This window comes from Anas acuta, chromosome 1 (assembly GCF_963932015.1).
Source record: "Anas acuta chromosome 1, bAnaAcu1.1, whole genome shotgun sequence".
Classification (NCBI taxonomy): domain Eukaryota; kingdom Metazoa; phylum Chordata; class Aves; order Anseriformes; family Anatidae; genus Anas; species Anas acuta.
The window spans coordinates 3662119-3683517 of record NC_088979.1 but is presented as its reverse complement, the minus strand read 5'-3'; the positions used below and the strand labels follow the sequence as shown (position 1 = coordinate 3683517).

The following is a 21399-nucleotide window of genomic DNA, read 5'->3' as shown; positions in this document are numbered from 1 at the left end:
GAGCTCCCCTAACTCCTAAAAGCCGGGCTACCCGCCTGGAATATCCGTCAGTTCCCCCCCGTAAAAGGATTCGGTTGCTGAAGTCCCGTTCTGGCAAAGTTTTTGCAAAACTTCTGAATAAAAGCTGCCGCTGCGCTGGAGTTTGAATTTGTGATGAAAACACCCTTTTTGAAGTAACATCTGTAAAGAAAACGAACGTTTTTACCCTGTGACAAAATGTAAACGAGCCCGTAAGAGTGATTTGTTGTGTGGACTTGCAGAATAAATTAAAATTCAAGGCTAAGCTAGTGACCTGTGTGTTAAGTACGTGCCTTTGGTAAAAAGCTGAATTTTCTCTGAACTTTAATCGTGTGGGACAGGGGGTGGATATCAACAGGACAACAGCTACTTGACAGCTCGTCCCTAAAAAGCTTTTGCGTGCCTTGTGCGTTGTGGTGTGTGTGTTATGGGGTGTTCAGTTGTTACACTCTGCGTTTCTTCCCATTTTGGGGGGCAGGATGGGTTGTTCTCCACAAATGGGGACGTTTTTACCTTCTGCTAATGCCCTCTCTGAGCTGCTTGATTTTTGCTTGTGTCTGGTATAGAGAACATTTGCCTGCCTTTGCTTATCTTTAAGAAAAGAAAGAGTGGAAGTGTGGAAAACTAAATTTAGGAGGTTCTTGAAGCTTGATGCGATGATTTGCGTGACGGGGATTTGTGTTTTATTGATCGAGCCAACTCGCTCAGCTTGATTTGTGGTGCCAGGATCTACTAGTATGTTTATGCTTTCAGAAAAAACAATTGCAGATATTACATTTCTGTGTCTTTTTTACCTATATTGGTTCCTGACAGGGTGTCTGTAAGGTTACAAACCAGCAAGTTGCTGGGCAGTGTTTGAAAACTGAAGAATGAGTTGTTTTGTCCTCTGAGCATCCAGTATTTACCAACCGTACGCAGCTTTTCCTTGGAGAGCAAAAAAGGTTTGGATTTAAGTTGTGCACAGTTTCGCTTTTGATACCAGTGGGCTTAGACAGCAATATATAAAACCACCTGAGTGGTTTTAGACACCACGGGCTCTTTTTTCTTGTCTGAAGAGTTGATTGTGGAAGATGCCGGTGAAACTTCCTTCTCGTTGTGCTGGGGGTCTCAAGGAGCAGCGGGAGCTCCGGTCCGAATGTTGCTGCCTTGTTGTATAACAGGCTTTATTTTCTCCTGGTAATTATTGGAACAAAGAGCTCGTTCATGATGAAGTAACCAAAGCAGAAGCTTTTTGGGGAGGAAGGGGCGCTGCTACCTGAGAATTTCGAGAGGTGGCAGTGACAGCAGTGCTCGAGCGCAGAGGTTTCCTTCGTCGTCCGAGTTGTTTGGGTGTGGGATTAACCTGCATCAGCAGCATGTTTGGTATTTGAAATGCCTGTGCAGAGGTATGGCCCCATCTGAACACACAAACCCAGTTAAAAGATGCGCTTTGGGAGCTGGCAGATAACCTAAACCGTGTGCGGTCAGATGGCAGAGCGGTGATCCTGCTGGTGGCAAAGAGAGGAGAGGGATAAGTGTGGACCCATGGGGGCGCAGCTCTTCCTGCTGGTGCCTCGCTCTAAACCTGTAACTGCTCGAAGTTGTGAGACCTGGGGTCATTTGGGGAACGTTTTGCTTTGTGAGGGATAATTATCTGGCCTTGAATAATCTTGAGCCTTGTTTTGTACCATGATTTGGGTTGGATTGACGATGGGCTTAAGCTTCTTCCACCAAGAAGAGGTCTGGGTGGTGAGAGCCCTACCTTACACCAGTTGCTAGTTGTCATGCCTCAAAGGAAATCGCTTCTCTTAGGATTTATTAAAAAGTGAGTGAATAAATGCTTTTACCTGGGGCTTCTAATGAGGCTGGGAGATGTGATCACCCCCTGTGTCACTGTACTGGGAGGTGCCAAGCTAAGACACATCGTCCTGCTGCATCTTTTTCCTACAAAGGCAAAATGGTGCAAACAGAGCGAGTAATCCCCGGGAAGCACTGCTTGTTCTCCTTCTTCTAACACACCTACCTTGCCTGTTTTCCCAAGTTTCTCTTGTAGCAGCCCAGCCGTGGAAAATTTAGTATTTCAACACGTGATGGAGGGGAGCAAGAACTCTGCCTGCGTTGAGGGCTGTGTGTAAGGAACCATGATATCACATCGCCTCCTTTGTGTTGGTAAATAGCTCGGGAATTGGTATAAATGTTAATTAAGCACTCGGGCTCTTGTGAATGAAAATATTAGCAGAACGTTTGCTTGCACGACAGAGATCTCATTTTACACATGACTACGCAAAACGCTCGCTGGTTTGCCAGCTTCCCCGGTGTGTGAATGGGAGAACCTCTCGCCGAGGTGAATCATGTCCTCGGAAGTGTTCGGCTCCGCTCTCTCATCCCCTGCTGCAGGCTTTTTGGAGCAGTGTGGGGTTTGATTTGCTCCTGATTGAAATTTGAACAGGGAGGCATGCTTTGCGTAGCGCAGCCAAACAGCGAGCTCTCCTCGAAGTCCTCCTGGTGGTGCTAAAGTTGGGCTTGAAAGCAGCAAATACGTTTTGGTGGGTAGGTCTCCGGGCTGAGGCTGTCTGCTGCCTTCTCCCCAGGAGCTTTGGGATCTCCCTTGACTCTTGCTGGCAGATTGAGCCAGCCTAAAAGTTCGTCTCTTTAATTATCACGTGGATGTGATGGGTTTGGAGTTTGATAATAAAACTCTTTCCATGCTGGCTTAGGTTTAGATGGTGTAAAGAAAGATGATGTGAGGTGTAGGTCAATTTTGTGAGTCTTTTCTCCCCTTCCCCCTTTTTGTCTTTCTATCCAGAACTGAGGTTAGGGGCAGGTAGGCTGTGGGAAAACCCCTGGAAGTTACTTAGGGTTTCTTTAGTATCAAGTACACTTAAAAGTTCCATCACAGAACTGAAAAAAGTATGTACGCTTTGGATCTACCACACTTCAGAGGTTTTATAAACTACTTTTTGTTTCTAAATCTTCTGGACACCTCACTTCTTTTCTCTTTCCAAAGGAATTTGGATGCTGAAGCCGTTTGTTCCGGTGGGTCCTGGCAGTTCCCTTATTGTCATTCCGATACCTTTGCAAAGCTTTGCAGCGTAAGGTTCTTACCCTTCTCTGCAGAAAATTAACAATTAACGACGATTTAAAGTGCTGGTCGATACTTGGCTGCGAGAAGCAGCCCCGGAGCTCTGTGGCTGTTTTAATGCAGCAAACAAAAGCTGGTGAGATCCGATGGCAAGGAGCGAGGCTTTCAAGCTCAAGATTAGGAATGCTCCTAATGAAGAGGGGAATAAAGCAGATTGCTCCGTTTTAGTGATTGATTTTCTGGTGTTTAACAAGATCCAGCCTGTTTGGGTCCTGCTGACCCGAAGTTAGAGGGTTTGATGCGACTTTTAGGCCATCTGACTTTTAGGCTTTTTCTGATAGATTGCAGAAATCTGCAGCTTGGTCAGTGTTAGAATAGGAAATAAATGGGATAGGGAAGTGGTCAAACGCTGTTAATTACTAAATTTTAACTGAAATGGTGATTTATCATCTGGTTTTGGTGTGGAAAGGGCAGTTTCCTCGGGTAAATGAACACGCCTGGTTTGTTGGCTGGGGGGACTGTTCACACAAGGTACTGTTGGATCTTCTCCATCAGACATGAAGTGTGGCTATCTCAGTGTTATAAGCTTCCTGCTGCTCTAAACATCTATCAACTAGTCTGAAATAACTTTTTTATAGTTTTAGGAGCCTCTGCTTGTATCTCATTGTGCCCTTTCCTGGATGAATAAGAAATGCAACTGCTGCTTGAATCAGGTAGTCGTCCCCCACATGCAATTCAAGCTCACCTGAGTTTATAAACAGAGTTTAGGCAGATCACTGCTGCACCTAGGGACTGACCCAAATTTTTAAACTCCTGTCCAAGCCATTAATCCAGCTGGTAAGAAACCTGTTAGGGTAACGCAGTGTGCTTAGCTTAATAAAATATTGAGGAATAAAAGCGTTTATATGAAAGCTGCTCTGCAGACTTGCAAATAAGGGTGTACCTAGTGAAATTTTGAATGTATTACTTCTGTTCTTGCTTCACTTTTGGGTATATCAGGTTCTGCACCTCTGGTTTGTTTAAAGTTCTGCAGCTCCGTGTTTTCAGTGGTCAGGTGAATGGGTTTGGTGGAGGCAGACCCCACTGTGTGTAGCTGGAATTGTCGGGGTTTAACAGGCTTAAATAAATTTGGAGCAAGCAAGCAGCACGAGTGGTTGGTCTTGTGCTGACTTTGTGGCAAACGAGGTTAATGCAGAATCAACTCCTCTGCTCCTTTTGCAGTCCTTTTAGATTAAGACTTCACGCCAGCGTGCCTGGCCACGTGCGTTTTTCTTCGTTGGAGAAGTGAATTAAGTTTGTCTTGGAATTAATTGCTTCCTAATAGAGTATGGATGCATCTCTGTGATCTAACTAACCCCCTTCTGTTAGTTTTCCCGTGGCAAGGCTTGATGTATTTATTGAATATGGAGCTGGCCCATCATCCCACCGGGGTGTGCGCTGGGATTGAGGCTGGGAGCACCACTCTGAGACCCAGCGGGACTCCCCATCACCCAAACCGATGGGGGAGACGGGCAAATCGTGCTTCTGGGTTAAAAAGCAGCTCCAGTTTCGTGTCATTGTGGTATATCTGCAGGAGGGACCTTCACAATCATCAGAGTGAGCGGCGTGGCACCATCACGTGTAAGCGAGGAGCTGTGTTTTGTCTAGCTCTTGTCTTTTTTTTTCTTGTGGCGTGCTCAGAAATAGCATCCCCGCTGGAAAACTTAAGCTTCAACGAGGTTCTTCCCTGCCTGAAGGACCAAACGTCCGAGTTGTTAAAGCAGTCTGAGCTGCACTTCATCCGAATCCTCAGGATTACAGAATTTGGGGTGTCAGAAACATGTGCCAGTACCCGATATAGCCCTGGAGAGATGGGGGCTGCTTCTCCCAGCTGGGCGTGCTGGTGGGAATCCAGGCAAAGAGCTGCAGGAGGTGCTTTGCCAGCCCCAGGAAGGCTGCTCCAGATGAAGGCAGCGATCCATCAGCATCTTGTCCTCGGCACTGGTCAGCTGCAGGAGCTGGGAGTTTCTTGGGATATTCTCCCAGCTTCCAATAGTTTGTAGCCCAGGGGCTTCCTGGTTGTGTTTTTTCCTTTTTCTATCTTCTTCGAGTGGAGTTTTTTCCTCTTGTTTGAGATTTCTCACACCGGACAGCATTACCTTGAAGTTAACAACGGTGTGTGCAATTCTTAGTGCCCCCACCTGGCACCTCCTGTTCTGAGCCCGTCCCGAAGCTGATGTTTAGGTTGGCTTCTGCGTGGCCTGTGCTAAACTGAGAAGCCCATGGGAACTGCTGGAAAACTTAAAAGATTAAAACAGAACAACCATTTGGGGGGTTTCTGTGCTCTGCAGTAGCTGACGGGTGGCATCCCTCAGGCAGAAATAACGCCCACATACCTGGCGGGCTTTGGCATGAGAGACTCGGTAACAAGATCCTGCTGGTGGCAGAGGGCAGGGATGGCAGAAATTCCTTTGTGTGGTGCGAAGGAGGGGACAGGAGCTACTGAAGGAGCTGCCGAGGAGGAACGGAGGACAGGACAAACATCCTGCTGAAGAATATCGTGGCTGTGCGCTCACCGGTGCCTTGTGGATTTTGGAAGCCTGCATTTCCACAAATCGCAGTGAGAAATAAATACCCAAGCTCGTACAAAGGTGTGCATTTTTTCCTTCCTCCGAGCCTTGCAATAACAGCATTGTATTTTTTTTTCCCCCAGCTGTAGCATACAGCAAGGTCTGCGTTTGTAACGCCAAGATGTTCTTTCCACCCTGCTTCGTTCCTCCTCCTGCCTCGTCCCAAATCAATGAACTCTCCCTTGCTTCGGTTGTTCTGCGAAGCCTGTCAACCAATTGGGCCTTAACGAGTATTTTAGTAGCCCCTAGCACTTGTCAGCCTCTCACACACTTTGCCATCAGCCTGATGCAGCTATTTCCCTACTCCAGGAGTGAAATAAAGGAGGATTTCTCAGAACTCCAGGAGAAATCGTGGCCCTGGTGATCCTTTGAATGGTTTGGGGGAAAAACAACCAATTCCTCGAGGCGAGGTGTGCTTCTGAAGGAGCTTGTCAGGTTTCTTTTCTGCTGTGATCAGGTAGCACCCTGGAGAAAATTTGTGCTTATCCTTGGGCTCACAGGTTAGATTGATGGTTGGAGAAGGAAGATTGAGTCGTGCCTCGCCAGCCCCAGCCTCTTTCTTGGTTCTTTCCAAGAAAACGGCGCTCATCAGATTGCAGCTTTCGGGTTTCCACCACGAAGCTTCACCTCCATCAACAAGGAGCAGCGGTGCTCGGAAGGGAGAGAATTGAAATTATCCTGAAGTGGCAAGGTGGAGGCATTAAAACCTAACCCTTAGAAGAGATTTCCCTTAAAAGATGGGAGAGCAGAAGAGCCAGCCCTAAACCAAGTGGGAAAAAAATCATTAGCTACAATAATTAACATAAGGACACCGCTGAGAACTTAAGGAACTCGTTTGCATAAGTCATTATTGGGCTAATTTGTGATGTCCTCCTGCTTTCTGGCAACGCAGGTGAAATATGATAAAAGTGACGTGTTAGGAAATGATGTCCTGGAACACCCAAATAACATGAAAGCGTGCTCGTTGCCGGGCTCATGCACTCCCTGGGCTCTCTGGAAGAGAAATTTGGGGAATACAGCTGGTAAAAATATACAGACTGGAGCTGGGAGGACAAGAGTGGAAAACGGGGACTGGCACATTTTAAAGAGCCTAGCAGAGATGCAGGGAATCAAACACAAGTAGCTCTTGCATCTGGTTTTGATAAACGCTAGGAAATTGTAGTTTCATCCTTCAGAGAGTTCAGTTATCCTCCAAAGTACAAATGCTCTGCTCCTTTTTCTGGCTTCTTCCGAAGCACGGCTACACGGCTGGTGCTTGGCAGAACGCTTCGGCGTGCATGCAGAAAGTCTTTTAAGGAGGTCCCGGACTGAAACAGTTGACTTGTGTTGTTCCTCGGCACCTTTGCTAAAAGAACAAAACTCGAAGCTATCACAGCCAGCCCTGTCTGTGACGGGATCCTTCGTGGCAGGAGGAACCAGGTGAGGCGAGGAGCTCGCAGCCCAACGCAAGCTGTTGCTGCCAGAGGTCTGTGTTTGCACTGCAGAGGGTGGGTTTGGATGTGCTGAGGAAGGGATTCGCCTTCTCAAATCCACTGATTGGCATCCTCCGAGGCAGGGAGCTGGAGGAATGCATCGCTCAACCTCTCCAGAGTCAGCCCGAGTGGTGATAACTTCCGAGGGAAAGTAAACCTTAAACCGATTAACCGCCGGGAAGCAGCTCAGAAGAGAAAGTGAATTCTCGTCATCGTGGTACGAGTGAAGTGGAATCCCTTTGATTTTTATTTTTTGTATGCCGTGGGCAGTTAATCTTTCTTGCTAAGGAAACAGGAAGGAGATGAGTCCTTAAGAAAACAGATCCAATCGTAAAATGGCTGGTCCAGACCGAGAGGAAACAGCACAGTGGATGATAAAACAGTGGTGTGAGCAGACAGCGAAGCTGCAAGCAAAACAGTTGTAAGTTTGCATGAGAAGGGAAAATGCTTATGATGAATACATCACAGAATATTTAAAATCAGTTCTGAGAAAAGATTCGAGGCACTGGTGACAGCCCAGACAGTACCAGACAGCAGGAGGAATAGCCCGTGACTCGTACAGTAAATTTGGGGATATTTTATTTGGGATATGTGTGTCTATATCCCAGCTGGTCTGTTCTTGCTTGCCTTCAGCTTGATTTTAGCGCTCGGTGGTGGCTGCTTCACCTGGCAGGGAAGAATGGTCTGTTAAAATAATTTAAATTAAGATTTAAACACCTTTCACATGTTGCATAATTACAGCTGATTGCTGCAGGTTCTTGCTGAGGCCAGAGCTCGACGATGCAGAGAGTAAATGTTGAGTCGCAGTAAAAATACTTAAGAATAAAACCAAGAACATGAAGTTTCTTCGAAGTTAAGCTGGGCTGTGACGACAAAGAGGATTTAAGCTAACGGGGGGGGTGGGCAATTGCAGGCGTGTGCTGTGGGGTTTCTGTGCTCACGTTCTGACGCAGCAGGGGGTGCTCACCATCAAACCCAAGTCCTGGATTATCAGCGCCGTGGCTCTGATGTGTTTCATCATCTTCCTTCCCAAGTGCTTGCCATAAACACATTTTCTGCACAGACCCAAATTTCTTTGGGGTGGCAGGTAGTGCCGACCCCACAGCTGGCAGTCCCTGCTGCCTGCGTGAAGCTGCAGCAGCCCCAGAGTTACAACCGTTCCTTGCAGTTAAAAGGATTGTGTGAACGGGGGTAGAGATTTTAGTGTTAGCAGGTCAAAACATGACTTTGCTTGGAGGGTTTTTACTTTGGAGCTCCATGTTTCAAGGAACGAAGCCTCTGTGAATCCCTGCACTGTCTGCCATTCAATTATCAGCTCATTTAAGGACACTTTGCTCATCTCATGACTGCATCGTCTTCATTTGAGACCTAAGGTTAAGGAAATTGGTCAGAAACCACACCTGGTTTTTATTTACTACTAACACTTCGTCAGACAATTGTCTCAGGCGGTTTTACTCCTCAAATTTCTGTTTTTGCTTTCTCCTTGGTTTTCTTAAAAATAGCACTGGGGAACTGTTTTTGAGCAGCCTCCCATCCCGCGTGCATTGGATCAGCCTTGTAAACTTCATGCTCGTGAGTTCCTCTGCAGAATCACTTCAGCCAGCTGCACGACAGTCAGAGGCATCTTCATCTGTCTCCGAAATGCGGCGTGTCTCTTTCTGAATCTCAGGTAGTTCTTTAAAATATTGTAAATCTTCACTTGAGCTGCAGTTAAGGTACGGTGATGAGCTGACATGGCCTTGGAGAGGGAAGTGTGCTGCAGAATGACTTGGGTTGGCTTCGTCTTCAAAGTTTGCTCATGCTGATCCTTAAATCTTGGGCTCACACAGTGCTCCTGATTTGTAAAGTACCAAATTACTGAGTAGTACTCAAGTTTTCTACACAAATTCATCAAAATCTTTTGCAAAACATCGAATGCACATCTTTACGGCATGGTTATATTCTTGTATTTCGTTAGGGTCCAGTAAACTAACAACATTTCTTGTCTTACAAGACCTAAGTTTGCAAGACTGGGTTTTCAATAAATGCTATCTGCAATATTTGACAGTTCCAGGGAAACTGCCAAGGAACAATTCACCTGTTAGCATCGCTGCGTGAAGTTAGTGTTAAAGGAAATGTGGTGCAAGTTTTCTAGCTAACTGCTAGGCGTGATGGCAGGTTTGCAGGGAAATGAAGCCTGAAGGTAGAAATGGGACTCAGGTGAAGTCTCCACGCAATGACTAGAGGAAAAAACGTGCTCTCTGAACCCCAAAAAGGGCAGAAATATCTCCCTAGTAGATTTCATCTGATACATGAAAACAAAACTCAAAAAAAAAAGATTAAAAACCCACAAAACTTTGTATATTTTTTCTACTAAGGGCTGAGGAATGATGACCTAACCTGGATGATGAAACTTGTTGTAGAGAAGTGATTTTATTTATCATGCTCTGAATTTCTTAACATTGCCTCTTTATTCAAGTGAGAAAGTGGTTTTGTAGGATCATCAACATCCTTCTTCTGTCAGTGCTGAAGAAAGCTCAGCTCAGTACCCGAGAAATTCACCAAAACCGCCACCAGAGCGACGTTTCAAGTAACAAAACAGAGTGAGGAATTAAAAAGCATTTAAATTTGTCCTTGTTTTCATATAATGGACTAAAAAATGACTTGCATTAAGCTTACCCTCTAACAGAGCACTGTTAAAGAAGCTCGTTTCACTTGTTACATGAATAAAGAGGACTCTAACATGAAGCTGAAGCCCTAACTCCTGCAGTGTGCGGTTCGGTGTTGTGTTTAATCTTGATCCTCACTTGTTTCGCTGCACTGAGGCTCCTGATTTGGTTTCAGTACAAGAGGGTGCGTGCTCTTTCTCTCAGAGTTAAATGCTGCCATGCTCAAAGAATTGATTTTGTCTGCCAGAAATGTCTGTGCACGGACAAACCTTGTGAACTGAGGCTGGCTTTGCGATGGTAATTCTCTGTCTGAAGGGGAGCGTGAGAGTTTAGGGGGCTGTTTAAGGATGAGATACAACCCCCAGGAGCTGCTAACACCCCTGCAGCCATCCCCAAGACCTTACATACCTTGTTTTTCCCTGAAAAACTTGCCAGAAACTCCACAACAGAATTAATCTGACTGCATTTATTGACTCCAACCTCTTTCAGACGTGTGCTTTAGGATGAGCTGACTCCAGAGGCGTGTTTCTGTCCAGGGGCTCTCGCTGGATTATCTGCAACTCACTCAGGTGTAAATATCTGCCTTTGCTTGGATGAATCCTGCAGCTGTGCTGCTCCCCTTTCTGAGGTTTTAATGGCAGATACCTAAGAAATTCTGGGAGCTTGGAGTAGGATCTAAAACTCAGGCTCCTTTTTCACTCAAACAAGAGTCACGTTTCCTTTTCTTGTCCATCCTTTGGCCTCTGGATCTTGAGTTTCTTTTCTTGCTGTTTGCTTTGTGGCTGGGACACCCTCCAAGGAGTGAGCGGTAATTTTTAACCTGAAAGAAGGCACTGAATTCAACTTCACCATTTATTGCCTGCTTATGGAACTACTTGGTGCTGATGCAAGAGGCAAACGTTGCCATCCTGATTTCTTTTTGCTTACTTCCTTTTTGGCGAGTGATTCTTCCATTCCTGTAACAGCCAGCAGATGCCTCATCCCACCTGAGATCTCCATTTTGCTGCTCACCTCTCCAGAACCAGATCCCGTTTCCAGCTGCCTGCCTCTTCAGCCTCTCCTGTTGTACAGCTCGAGAATCCCGGCTCACCAACCCGCTGTGAAGTTCTCTGCTGCTTCCTAACTCTGTAAGACACACAAAAACGGGTGTCTGTGGCTGGATCTGTGTGAATCACCACACACCGCACCCGTTTGCTTTTCACCTTCATCACAGATGCTCTGGATTTGAGAGGTATTGAGTGCTAAAGAGGAAAAAGAGGAAACTTTCCTGCTCGCAGTCTAAAAGTCTTGGGTAGAAACCACTCACACCTTGGAGACTCCGCAGGGAAGAGACTCCCAGAGCCATCCTCGAGGATCTGAGTTGCTGATTTTTCCCAGCCGGAGTGCAAGCTGCTGGCTCGTCACGGTTACAGCAGCTTCAGAGAGTCAAGTGCTTGCCTCTGACTTGCTGATAATTAATCAGCAAGTCAAGTGGGCTTGATTTGGAAGAGTTGGAGTGCGCGATGTGGTCACTGGAAGTGATTTACCACGGAGCAACAGCAATCTGTGACAATTTCACGTGGCTTTTCCCTCCCTGTGTTTGAGTGCCCGCTGCTTGTTTGCACGTTGCTGCTCTGCTCCCATTTTTCCCGTTCTCTCTTATGTATCTGGAGCTCGTGGATTTGGGCCCACTTCTTATTCAGTACATTTTTGAGGCAGTAAACGGGGCTTTTATTTGCTGTCTTTTTTTTTTTTTTCCTTTTCCCTGGGCTATTTCCAGTTTCTAAAATAGACCGTGTGCTATTTTTTTCCTGCATTGTTTTCAAAGTCATTTCTCCTTTTTTTTTTCTACCTCCATTTCATTTTCCTAGCCTAGTGCAATACACTTTTCTTTCTAAATCTTACATTTTAATGTGCCTGTCTTGATTTTCTAATTTTTTTTTTCTTTCCTGCTGTTGCTTAAGGTATTAAATTAAAAAAAAAAATATTGCCAGGAACTTGGTAGCCAGAGACAGAAACAGAGGGGACTTGTTCAGGTGAAAAACTAAACCAGCCTCTAGCTGCTGAAGGGTGGCTGAAAAAGCTGAAGTTTCTTGCAGGGGTTTTGTTTGGCTTGGTCCGGTCTCTGACGGTTCCAGCTGCTTGGTGAACACCCAGTCCTCTCCTGCACCTCCAGCTTCCAGAGTTATGCTGCCGACGAAGCAAATGAGGATTTTTTGGTGGATGGAGAGGAGGCGACGAGTGGCAGTGCGGGCATTAGGAGCACAGGCATAAAATCACAGGATGGATTTGCAGGCAGTAAGGTAGGGAGGAAAAAAAAACACATGGAAGGGAAGGAACCCTACAGGTAAGAGGTGGAGCTGCTTGACAATTAAATCAAAATGATGGAGCTGCTGAGCATCCAAATCTCCGGGCCCTTCGCTGGGCTGACAGCGTTGTTTCAACAGGAGCGCGGTTTGTTTGGTTTTCGTGCCTGCCAAAATCTTTCTAGGAACAGGATATAAAAAAGCTGCTCGGTGACTTGCTCATTCTGGTGGCGTTTTTGGTTTAATTACAGCGTTGTTGATTGCTCTTTTGCCTCTGCTCAGGAGGCAGAGAGGCTGTGATTCCCCCCGTCTCCTCTGTGTCGTTTTTACGGGCAGGCAGCTTGGATGTAGGCTGGTTGCACTCATCAAGTGAATCAGCTGGAAGATATTTAGGTTGTCCTTTGGAACAGAAACTCCTGCTTTTCATGTTAGGAAACAATATAGGCGTCAAATACGTATTTTTCTGCCAAGCTTGAACGTGAATGGAGCCCGATATTAGGAGATTCTGCTTGAATCTCCTAATCGTGGTTGTTTTTCAGGGGTCTGCTGTAATTTCTTGCCTGGTTCACAGCAGAGGCTGTGTCCTTCCAGTTCTTTAGCGTGCCATGTTCGTACCAACACCATCCTTTCCCTCTCTGGTCCATGAACTCGGTACGAACACATCCCAGCTGTAAGGATCTCCCATTTTTCTTCGAAGGGCTGAGGTGAGAAACACCCAGGGTGCCGCTAGCCAGGTTTGTAGGGTCACACACGGTGAGTGGATGAGAAGGGGAGGCGGGATGTCCCTACAGATCCCCTTCATCTCCACCACCCACCTGCTTAGCGTGGCTGCTTTGGTGCTGAATCCACCAAGCAGAGGTCACTATGGTCAAGGGAGAAAGACAAACAGAGCCAGCAGTGAATGGAAACGCTTGCCCTGTATTATCTTTTTTTTTTTCCTTCCGCTTGCCAAAGCAAGTTAGCACGGAAAAAAAAGGTTTTACTGGTATAACTGGGAGGACCTGTTTGTGTTCGCAGAGCGTGCAAGCTGCCGGCACTCTTTGCATCCCAAAATGTGCCTCCCTGCAGTGCAAGGGCCTCAGTGTGCTGCTCCCTTCCTCCTCATCTTCCTCTCCGTGCCCTACATCTCTGACACTTTATTTGTAATCATTTTCCTGATAACGAGTCCCAGCATCCCTCCACACCCAGAGTTTTTTTTTTTTTTTTCCATTTTCCTCCTTTCTTCTGCAGTTGTTTGGGAGCGTGTTGAGCTGGGAGCGTGTTCGTTTTGGCAGGGGAAAGAAGCTGAGGTCAACCGAGTTTACAGTTATTTGGGAAGGTGTTAACGGGTAGCCACAACCAGGGCTTTGATCCCTGGCTCTGCAGGTGCTGGAAATGAAGGCTTTGCTAACCACGGGACAGGATTTCCATGTGGTCCTACTACTTCTACTCCATTTTTTGCCTTTTCCGAATTTGCTAGGAACGTGGGACTGATGTACGGGACATCCCTTGAAATGCTGGAGTAGACAGAAAAGCATCCAAAGGATATCACTGCCCGATTCCCAGACAAGGGCTTGCCCTCCAGGAAAACTCAGGACTTAACAAAATCCCCTAAAGTGCACCCAAAGCCCCATAACTCCGTGTGCAGTGACTCATTCATCCTGACTCACGGCTCCTTGCCATCAAAAGTCTGCGTTTCTGACTATCTAGCAGATGGCCACGGCTTGGTTTTTACTAGTTGCCTAAAAATAAGCTGGTTTGGTTTTAAAATAGCACCGTTTCCCTTTTTTATTGGCCCAAAGTCTTCTCCTCCATCGAAGTTTATTCTGTGAAAGTGGGCCTGGTGCTTCTGGGGAGCTACGGTAGTTCGCCAGAGAAACCAAAGCTTTATCAAAGCCTGGGAACGTTCATTATTTTAAAGATCAGCGGGTTCACGGCGTTTCTGAACTGACCAAAATATTCGTCTCGTTTTCTGGTGCCCTTCTTCCCCTTGTCAGCAAGGTGCTCCAGCAAGGGACGGATTTTCCACTGCTCTTCAGCCTTCCTTCCACCTCCTCGCTGAGCTGCTGTCTGCCTGTGAGCCAGGGCTGTGCTGCAGCGTGGGATCCCTACGGTATTTACGGTTTCTGCCTGCAAAATGGACCTCGATTTTCTTTTCCCGAGCTCCCACCTTGTTCCTGGGCTCCTGCGTAACGCAATTCCTCGTAGGGCTCACCGGGGAGCTGGCAAAAAGCTAGCCGAGATACCTGGCTGTGTGAAGAACGCTTTGGAAAGGTAATAAATAAGTGGAAAAGGATCAGGAACGTAACGTTTGTCAAGTTTCTGTGTGAAAATAACCGTGTCAACGCGTCACCAAGATCCCTGAAATGCTCAAGCCTCAGAAAACAAGCGGGGTTTCAGTGGCTGCCAACACGTCCCCGTAAGTGCTGACCGAGGGTGGGTGTGCAAAATCGCTTCCCAGTGTTTGGATTTTTAACATTCTCCGTTCCTTCAAAGAGCAGCTCTCCAGCAAAGATGTTTTGGTGCCTGGGAGTTTGGTGCTTTTGGAACAAATTGTCCGGGTGTCTTCAAACCGGGCTTCCAATCAGTATGTACCTATAACAAAGATTTAAAAAAGGAAAATGCAGAACAAAAGCTTTGATCCAGTGAGGTTTTGAATGCTCTGGCTCAGCTCCACGTTACACGAACGCAAGCTGAGGTTAAATTGTGGGAGCTGACTTTGACAGAACTGCTCGTGTGTGGAAAGTGCTCTGGGCTGAATTTCGGCGGTGCCAAGCGCTCGGCACCTCGCAGGGCTGAGACCTTTGCTCCCGTGCCTTGTTGGTGGGTTGCAGTTGTGAAACGCATCCATTTTCGAGGAGGGGACGTGTGAGGTTTCCTCAGCTCGTGACATTAATGGAAACAACGTGGATAAAAGAGAAAAAGCAAGGGCTGGTTCAGAGTCACTCGAGAATTACCCGCATTTAAAGGTCTCTTTTTGGCTACCAGGCTGGTGCTTTCTGGGTTTGAGGAGGGCCTGTGGCTGTGCATTAACTCGCTGGCTGCAAACCAGGAACTGTGGTTGTCTTCTGAAACAATGCAAGCGTCTTCATCAGCCCAGCGTTTTACCAATTTGTCTCCACCTGGAAATAGAGGCAGCGGATCGAAGGATGAGCATCGGTAGAGTGAAAGCAAGTTAAATATTGAAAACATTCACAAAGAGGCTCAAACACTTTATAGACCAGTAAAAGAAATCCTACCTAGTAATGCCTCATCCAGAACAAATGCATTTTGTATCCCAGCTGTTTATCACATGTCAAGTAATGTTACCAGACCAGCAGAAAAACCATAATAATAAATATGATTGTAAGAGTTTTTCCTTTTAACTTTGTGTGTGTGTAGAGGAATGAAAATGCTTTCGAAAAATAAAGTTGTTTGCAAACAGCCTGCAAGCAAAAATACTAAAAAAGTTCTTTAATATTTTTCAATAAAACGTGAATGGGACAGCTCATCTCGTTAGTCGTGTGTAGTTGCATTAATAATTGCTGTTTAATTAGTTCTAAAAAGCGACGGTACTCTTGCTTCTAAACCTGACGTTCTGCAAATTTGCCACTTGGTGGTGCCAGCCTGATTTATAAATCCCAGCCGAGAGGAGATGCTGAGGTCGCACCCGAGGTGTGTGCCGTGAGCTCTGAGCGTGCCAAGTTGGAAACCATCGATGCCACGAGACTTTGCATCCACGAGGACCCTGTTTCTAGAACATCTCCCACGCCGTGCAGCCAGCCCAAAATGATTTGGCTTCGGTGATAATCCAGGCACGGTGCAGGAGGCACCTTTTGGAGTGGTGGAGGCAGCTGCAGGTGTGCTGCTTGCAGTAATGAAGTGGTTTTTTTTCTGCAGGGGTGTGACTGGCGTACTTCCTCTGCGGTTTCTATTTTAGTGCTGCCGAGTTTTTAAGTATTTATCGTCGAGGTGTGCTTCCTCGAGTTCAAGGGAGGCCACAGGAAGGACAACGGTCATCATAAATGTAAATTAAGCCAAAGACCCATGTAATTAATTCAATCTTGCTCTGTTTTTTTTTCTTAGTGCCCGGGCTGCTCTTACTCAGACTTCAAGTTACTGCGTTTTATTAAAATTTCTCCATTTATCACAGTTTTTCACAGTTTAACATAGAAGTTTTATTTGCACCGGCCTTCATAACATCTTTTTTTTTTTTTTTCTCTCAATTCTGCAGTTCCAAAAGAATTGGTGGAGCTTCACTTGAAACTGATGAGAAAGATCGGGAAGTCTGTCACGGCAGACAGATGGGAGAAATATTTGATCAAGGTACAATATGCATTTCATGTTCAGTGTTGTGATATGATTACGGTGAGCTGTTGTGCCAGTGAGCCGTGGGCTGCCTTGTGGCCAACATCGACGTGCGTGCCCAGCCTTTAGTTGCGTAAGATCCCAGCTTAACTTTCAGTCTGCCTGGGCTTGTCCAAAAAGCTCTGAAAATAAACATTATCTGCTGGGTGTGAAAGAGATTCAGCAGCCTGCTAGCAGGCTAATCTGAGCAGGGAGGTGGCAGTGCCTCTGTTGGCACCTTACGTGCAAATAGTTCTTAATTTAAAGCATTTATGCTGCTTCATAAAATAAAAATATACAAATACTCAAACAGATTGGCGTTTCCCCTCTAGAGACCTTGCTCCACGGGCCTTTTAATTCACAAAAAATGTAGGCTTGGTGTTGCCTGCGCAGCCAGGCCTGCGTCGTACTCACAACTACAGCGTTATGGTAACAGCAGCAAACCAAATAATGGCATTTAGCACCTCCAGGTACGGTTTGCCCCCCCCTAAGTGCTCTCTGCCAGCTTTAGAGAGGCAGGAATTTGCCCCCTGGCTTGTGTAGCCCTAGGATGATGAGGTATATAGGACTGGGAGCGTGTCAGGAACCAGCCTGCCAAAGGGCCCGAGGTTAAGCCTCACCTCTTCACCAGCTGCAAAGCGTTTATGCTGATGTTTTGCAATAACAACATAATTCATGCAACTGTCGTGCGGTCCATGGTTGCCAAATTGTATGAAATCCATCAATATACCCACAGGCCATGGCAGTGAGCTGAGAAAAAAACCTCCCTCAGACTGGAGAGTGTGTAAATCCCACCGAAGCAGTTGTGTGGCAAGCAGAAAGAGGGAGAAAAACAAGTTTATGAGGGAATATTACGGAAAATCTACCCTCAGCAAGGATGGGAGAGCGATAAGGAAACCTTCCCAGTCCCCCCGTTAAGGCCAATAATTAGTAATAACTTTTATTTCATTTAGCAGTCTCCACAGCTAACTTGATATTTATTCTAGCCAGCGGTTCAAAGAAGTCTCGAGCACAAAGGAATATTCATATAACTAATTAGAAAGGTATGCTAACATTGTCCCTGTTTCCAAAAGGTGTAATTTTTTTAGACAAACAACCAACAACACCGAGAAATGCCACAAAAACCAGGAAAAAGGGAAAAAGTGTAGAATCACTGAGAGCATTCTTCATAGAGAAGTCTGCAGCGTTGTTTGACTTCTTTGACTTGCTCTAAAAGGCAGCGTTGACCTGTTTTTTCTTTTTAGGCCTGTTTTTCCTTTTTAGACCCTTTTTTCCTTTTTAGAACTTCTTTTCCTTTTGCTAAAGCAAAGTTTGGATGAAACAAACCACCCGAGCTGGCTCCCCAGCATACACACTACTCTTTTTGGGGAGAAAATGGCTGTAGGGCTCCAAGAATCCAAATTTCTCCTGCACAACAACAGTACGTGGTCGTGTATGACTCGGGAAAAGAAATGGCTTGTCCTACACATCTTAGCAACTAAGAGGAACTGTCCAGCATTTGAGAAACGTGTCGGTGGCTGAATTCAGACTATGCTGCCTCCTGACCAAACGCTCAACTTGACTATTGTCAAACGTATTTTGCATTTTCAGGAAAAAGCATGATTTTTAATTGTCAAAACGCACTCGGTTCAGCTGGAGCAGATGCCTCATCGGCCCTTACGTCTCTTGAGTTGTTGCTTTCACAGTCATTCGCTTCCAAAGCACACCAAACTTCTCATTATTGCTTTCATACTTTATGAGCAAGCAGTGAACAGTGACTGGCACGTGCCCTTAGCGAGGGGGTTGAGGTACAGTTTCCCGGCGTTCTTCACTTAAACGGCATAGAAAATGAGAGAGAAGGCAGAGGGAGCTCATTTTGTCACTGTCAGCTCCGTGCCACAGAAGAGGTAGCAGCGTGATGTCCCTCAGCCTCAGAGCAGGGAAAACTGCTCCTCAGCAGAATTACCATCATCAGAGCGCCATCGTCACCGTTCTCTGGAGGTCGCAGACTCAGAGGATGCTTTATGGTGTGGCTGAGCCAAGCTAATTGCAAGCTGATGCCCCAAATTTCCTGGGCAGTAGCTTACACTTCGGTCACTTAACAATCGGTGTCAGCAGTGGGGACAGGAGGCAGACCTCCACCTTGCTTGGTTGTATCCCACATTGAGCTTCACAGCACGTGTAGTGGGTGAAAATTAGGGTTATTTTTGCTGCCCTTTCCAGAGGAAGCTGCTTTCAGATGTGATCTCCAGCTGGAGATCCCCCTGCTGTATCTTCCACTGATAGCAGCTGCTGGATTTTTGCTCGTGACCCCTCTCTTTCCACGAGAGTTGTCTTAAGCACCTCTGACTTCTTCAGGGAGGAGAGGGAATTCCTTCTGCACTGTTATTATTGGAACACCCCCCCGATCCAGTCTTCTTGTCCTCTCCTGCTGCTTTTTCCACATTCTGCGCTTTGTCCACGTTGGTGGCACTGAATTTATTTGCTTTTTAGTAAGTTGAGGTTGGCTTCACTTAAAATACTTTAAAATATTAATGAAATGGCTTGAGGCTCAAGATACACCCAATAATTCCACAACGTGGAGTGAATATCAGCTTCATTTGTTATCTGCTGTGCTGTTGTAGGACACGTAGGTCCCAAGAGTGCCTGGCAGCTTGTGTGGTAAGTACTGTAAAGAAGTAGGAAGAAACCATGTCCACTCAAGACAATTTATATTCTAAATAGACAAGTCAGAGCAAAACAGAAGATTTTGCACAGCAAAGATGAGAATAACTTCCCAGTTCAGGGTTGTGCTGCCTAATTTAAGAGGTTTAGAGAGGTTGGTAGTAGTCAAGGCCATAATGATACGTTCCTCCATGGAGATTTGCCAGTGCCTGCTGAGCTGTCCCAGTTCTAGTTTGATTTTTGTGCCAGGTTTTTTGACATTTTGACGCAGTCCTGAAGAGATCATGTGTAATTTTTACTGCAGTAAGGTATTATTGATATTAAAGTTTGAAGTTTACTTTTACCCGCTAACCCTCCCAATCTTAATATTTTGTTTGTGACAGATATGCCAAGAATTCAACAGCACTTGGGCTTGGGAGATGGAAAAAAAAGGATACCTAGAAATGAGCGTGGAATGCAAGCTGGGCATTCTGAAGGTACACATTCAACTAAGTTTCTGAATGTTTTTTTTTTTTTCCCCTCACTTGCTTGAATATCCTGGAGATTGGGCTTTCTCAACTCACTGAAGCACCTTGCAACTTTAGCTTGATGGAACCTTCCCTGGATAATTAAATGTGGAGCTGATCTTGTCCCAGGCACGCTGCTCGTTGTGGTGGGACAGGCCCAAACAGTAATGCTTTGCTTGCGTACCTCTCACGCTCAGACTTTCATACGTTATTTCTCTTCATGTTTTGATGTTTTAACAGTCTTTCTACTTTCTCATGTTTCCAGTATCTCTGTGAATGTCAGTTTGATGACAATCTAAAGTTTAAAAATATAATTAACGAGGAGGATGCTGATGCCATGCGTCTTCAGCCCATTGGTCGAGACAAGGATGGACTGATGTATTGGTATCAGCTAGATCAAGAGCATAATGTCAGGATGTACATAGAAGAACAGGATGACCAGGATGGATCCACATGGAAGTGCATTGTTAGGTATTCCTTTTTTTCTCCCCCCTTTTTTTTCCCCCCGTATTTTGTTGTTGTTGACTGGGTTCGGAAATGTATTTCAATAACTCTCCATGTCTCACGGAGTAGGCTCATAACAGCCAGATTTTCTGCCTTCGTGTACTAAATCATGTATGATTTACTAAAAAATGTAGGATTTAGTGCAAAAATATGTACAGAAATGGCTCACTGATCTGCGGGTAATAGCTAATGAGTTTTATGCTCAATCAAGCCATAGAGGATGTATAGAAGAGGAGCCAAGAGAAGGCTGCCTAGAGGACAGTAGCTCCATGTTGCTTCCTGGCATGCTGAGGGCCTTAGGAGATGGAGGGGGCACTGTTGCTTCTTTAACTTCTGCCCTATTAAGACAATTACAATTTTCTTCTAATGAGAATCATGCTGCAGTTTTAACTTCATGAAGCTAAAAGCATTGCTGGCAATCCAGATAGGTACTAAACCCTTCCTGGAGTAGAATTCAGCTCAGAGATCACTGAAGATGAGGTATGTGATGAAGATGCAGGCTGACATGTAAATGACTGAGTGCCCCTGGCTCTCAGCTGCTGCAAATTGGTCTGATAACATTTTAGTCATCTTCGTTTGTGATTCGTGTTACATACTTTTTTCTTCTACTTTCCTACTCAATGCAAAGCACATATGGGATCTTTCCTAATGAAAAAATAATTAATTTTATTTGTGTGTGTTTTTTCCATATCTACCAGTTACCCGTTTTTAATTTATCCCCTTGCAAACTTACCTTTTTTCATCTGATTAGTTCCAAAAAAAAAAAAAAAACAAAACAAAAACAACCAGGGCTAAACAGAATCAACTCTAAAATGTATATAGAGAAGTCGAAATAGACTTCAAAAATAATACACATAATTCAACTTTTTATTTTTCTGTTGGTAAATTTTAACTTTTACATCCATAGCTTGTTCATGTACCCATAACTTTAGTAACCTTAGTAGCCAGGGCAGCCACACAGAATGGTTTAAATCACTGTCAGTGGGCCATAAAGTGATAAGCCTCACCACCAATGAAATTCAGACAGCTGTTGTGGGTGAACACAGTGAAGTATCTAAACAAGCCAGCCAAGAGCTGAGCAGTGTTTATCTTCTTCCCACATTATAGACTCCAGAGGTCAATGTGAAAAGCAGAGGAAATCAGGCTTCTGCTGGGAAAGCTCTGACACACTTAGAGCAGAAAAACACAGAAATGCATGATGAAACCCGAAATGCTTTTAAACCTGTGGTGTTCTGCATGTCAGGCTTGTTGCACTTCCAGTCTTCTTTTTATTACTGTAATTAACTAGTTGTTGAATGTTGATTTTGAAAAAGTAAATGAGTCTTATTATTGTAGTCTGTTATGAAAA

The 21399-nt window shown here is 45.4% G+C and overlaps 1 protein-coding gene across 1 annotated transcript in view; it reads left to right on the top strand.

Moving 5' to 3' along the window:
• RSF1 (remodeling and spacing factor 1) overlaps positions 1-21399 on the top strand; it is a 55822-nt gene that overhangs the window by 1776 nt on the left and 32647 nt on the right. The window contains exons 2-4 of the mRNA XM_068699116.1: positions 16286-16377; positions 19425-19517; positions 19813-20018. Of these exons, the coding sequence (XP_068555217.1) occupies positions 16286-16377; positions 19425-19517; positions 19813-20018 (391 nt within the window). The remainder of the gene's footprint in view (positions 1-16285; positions 16378-19424; positions 19518-19812; positions 20019-21399) is intronic.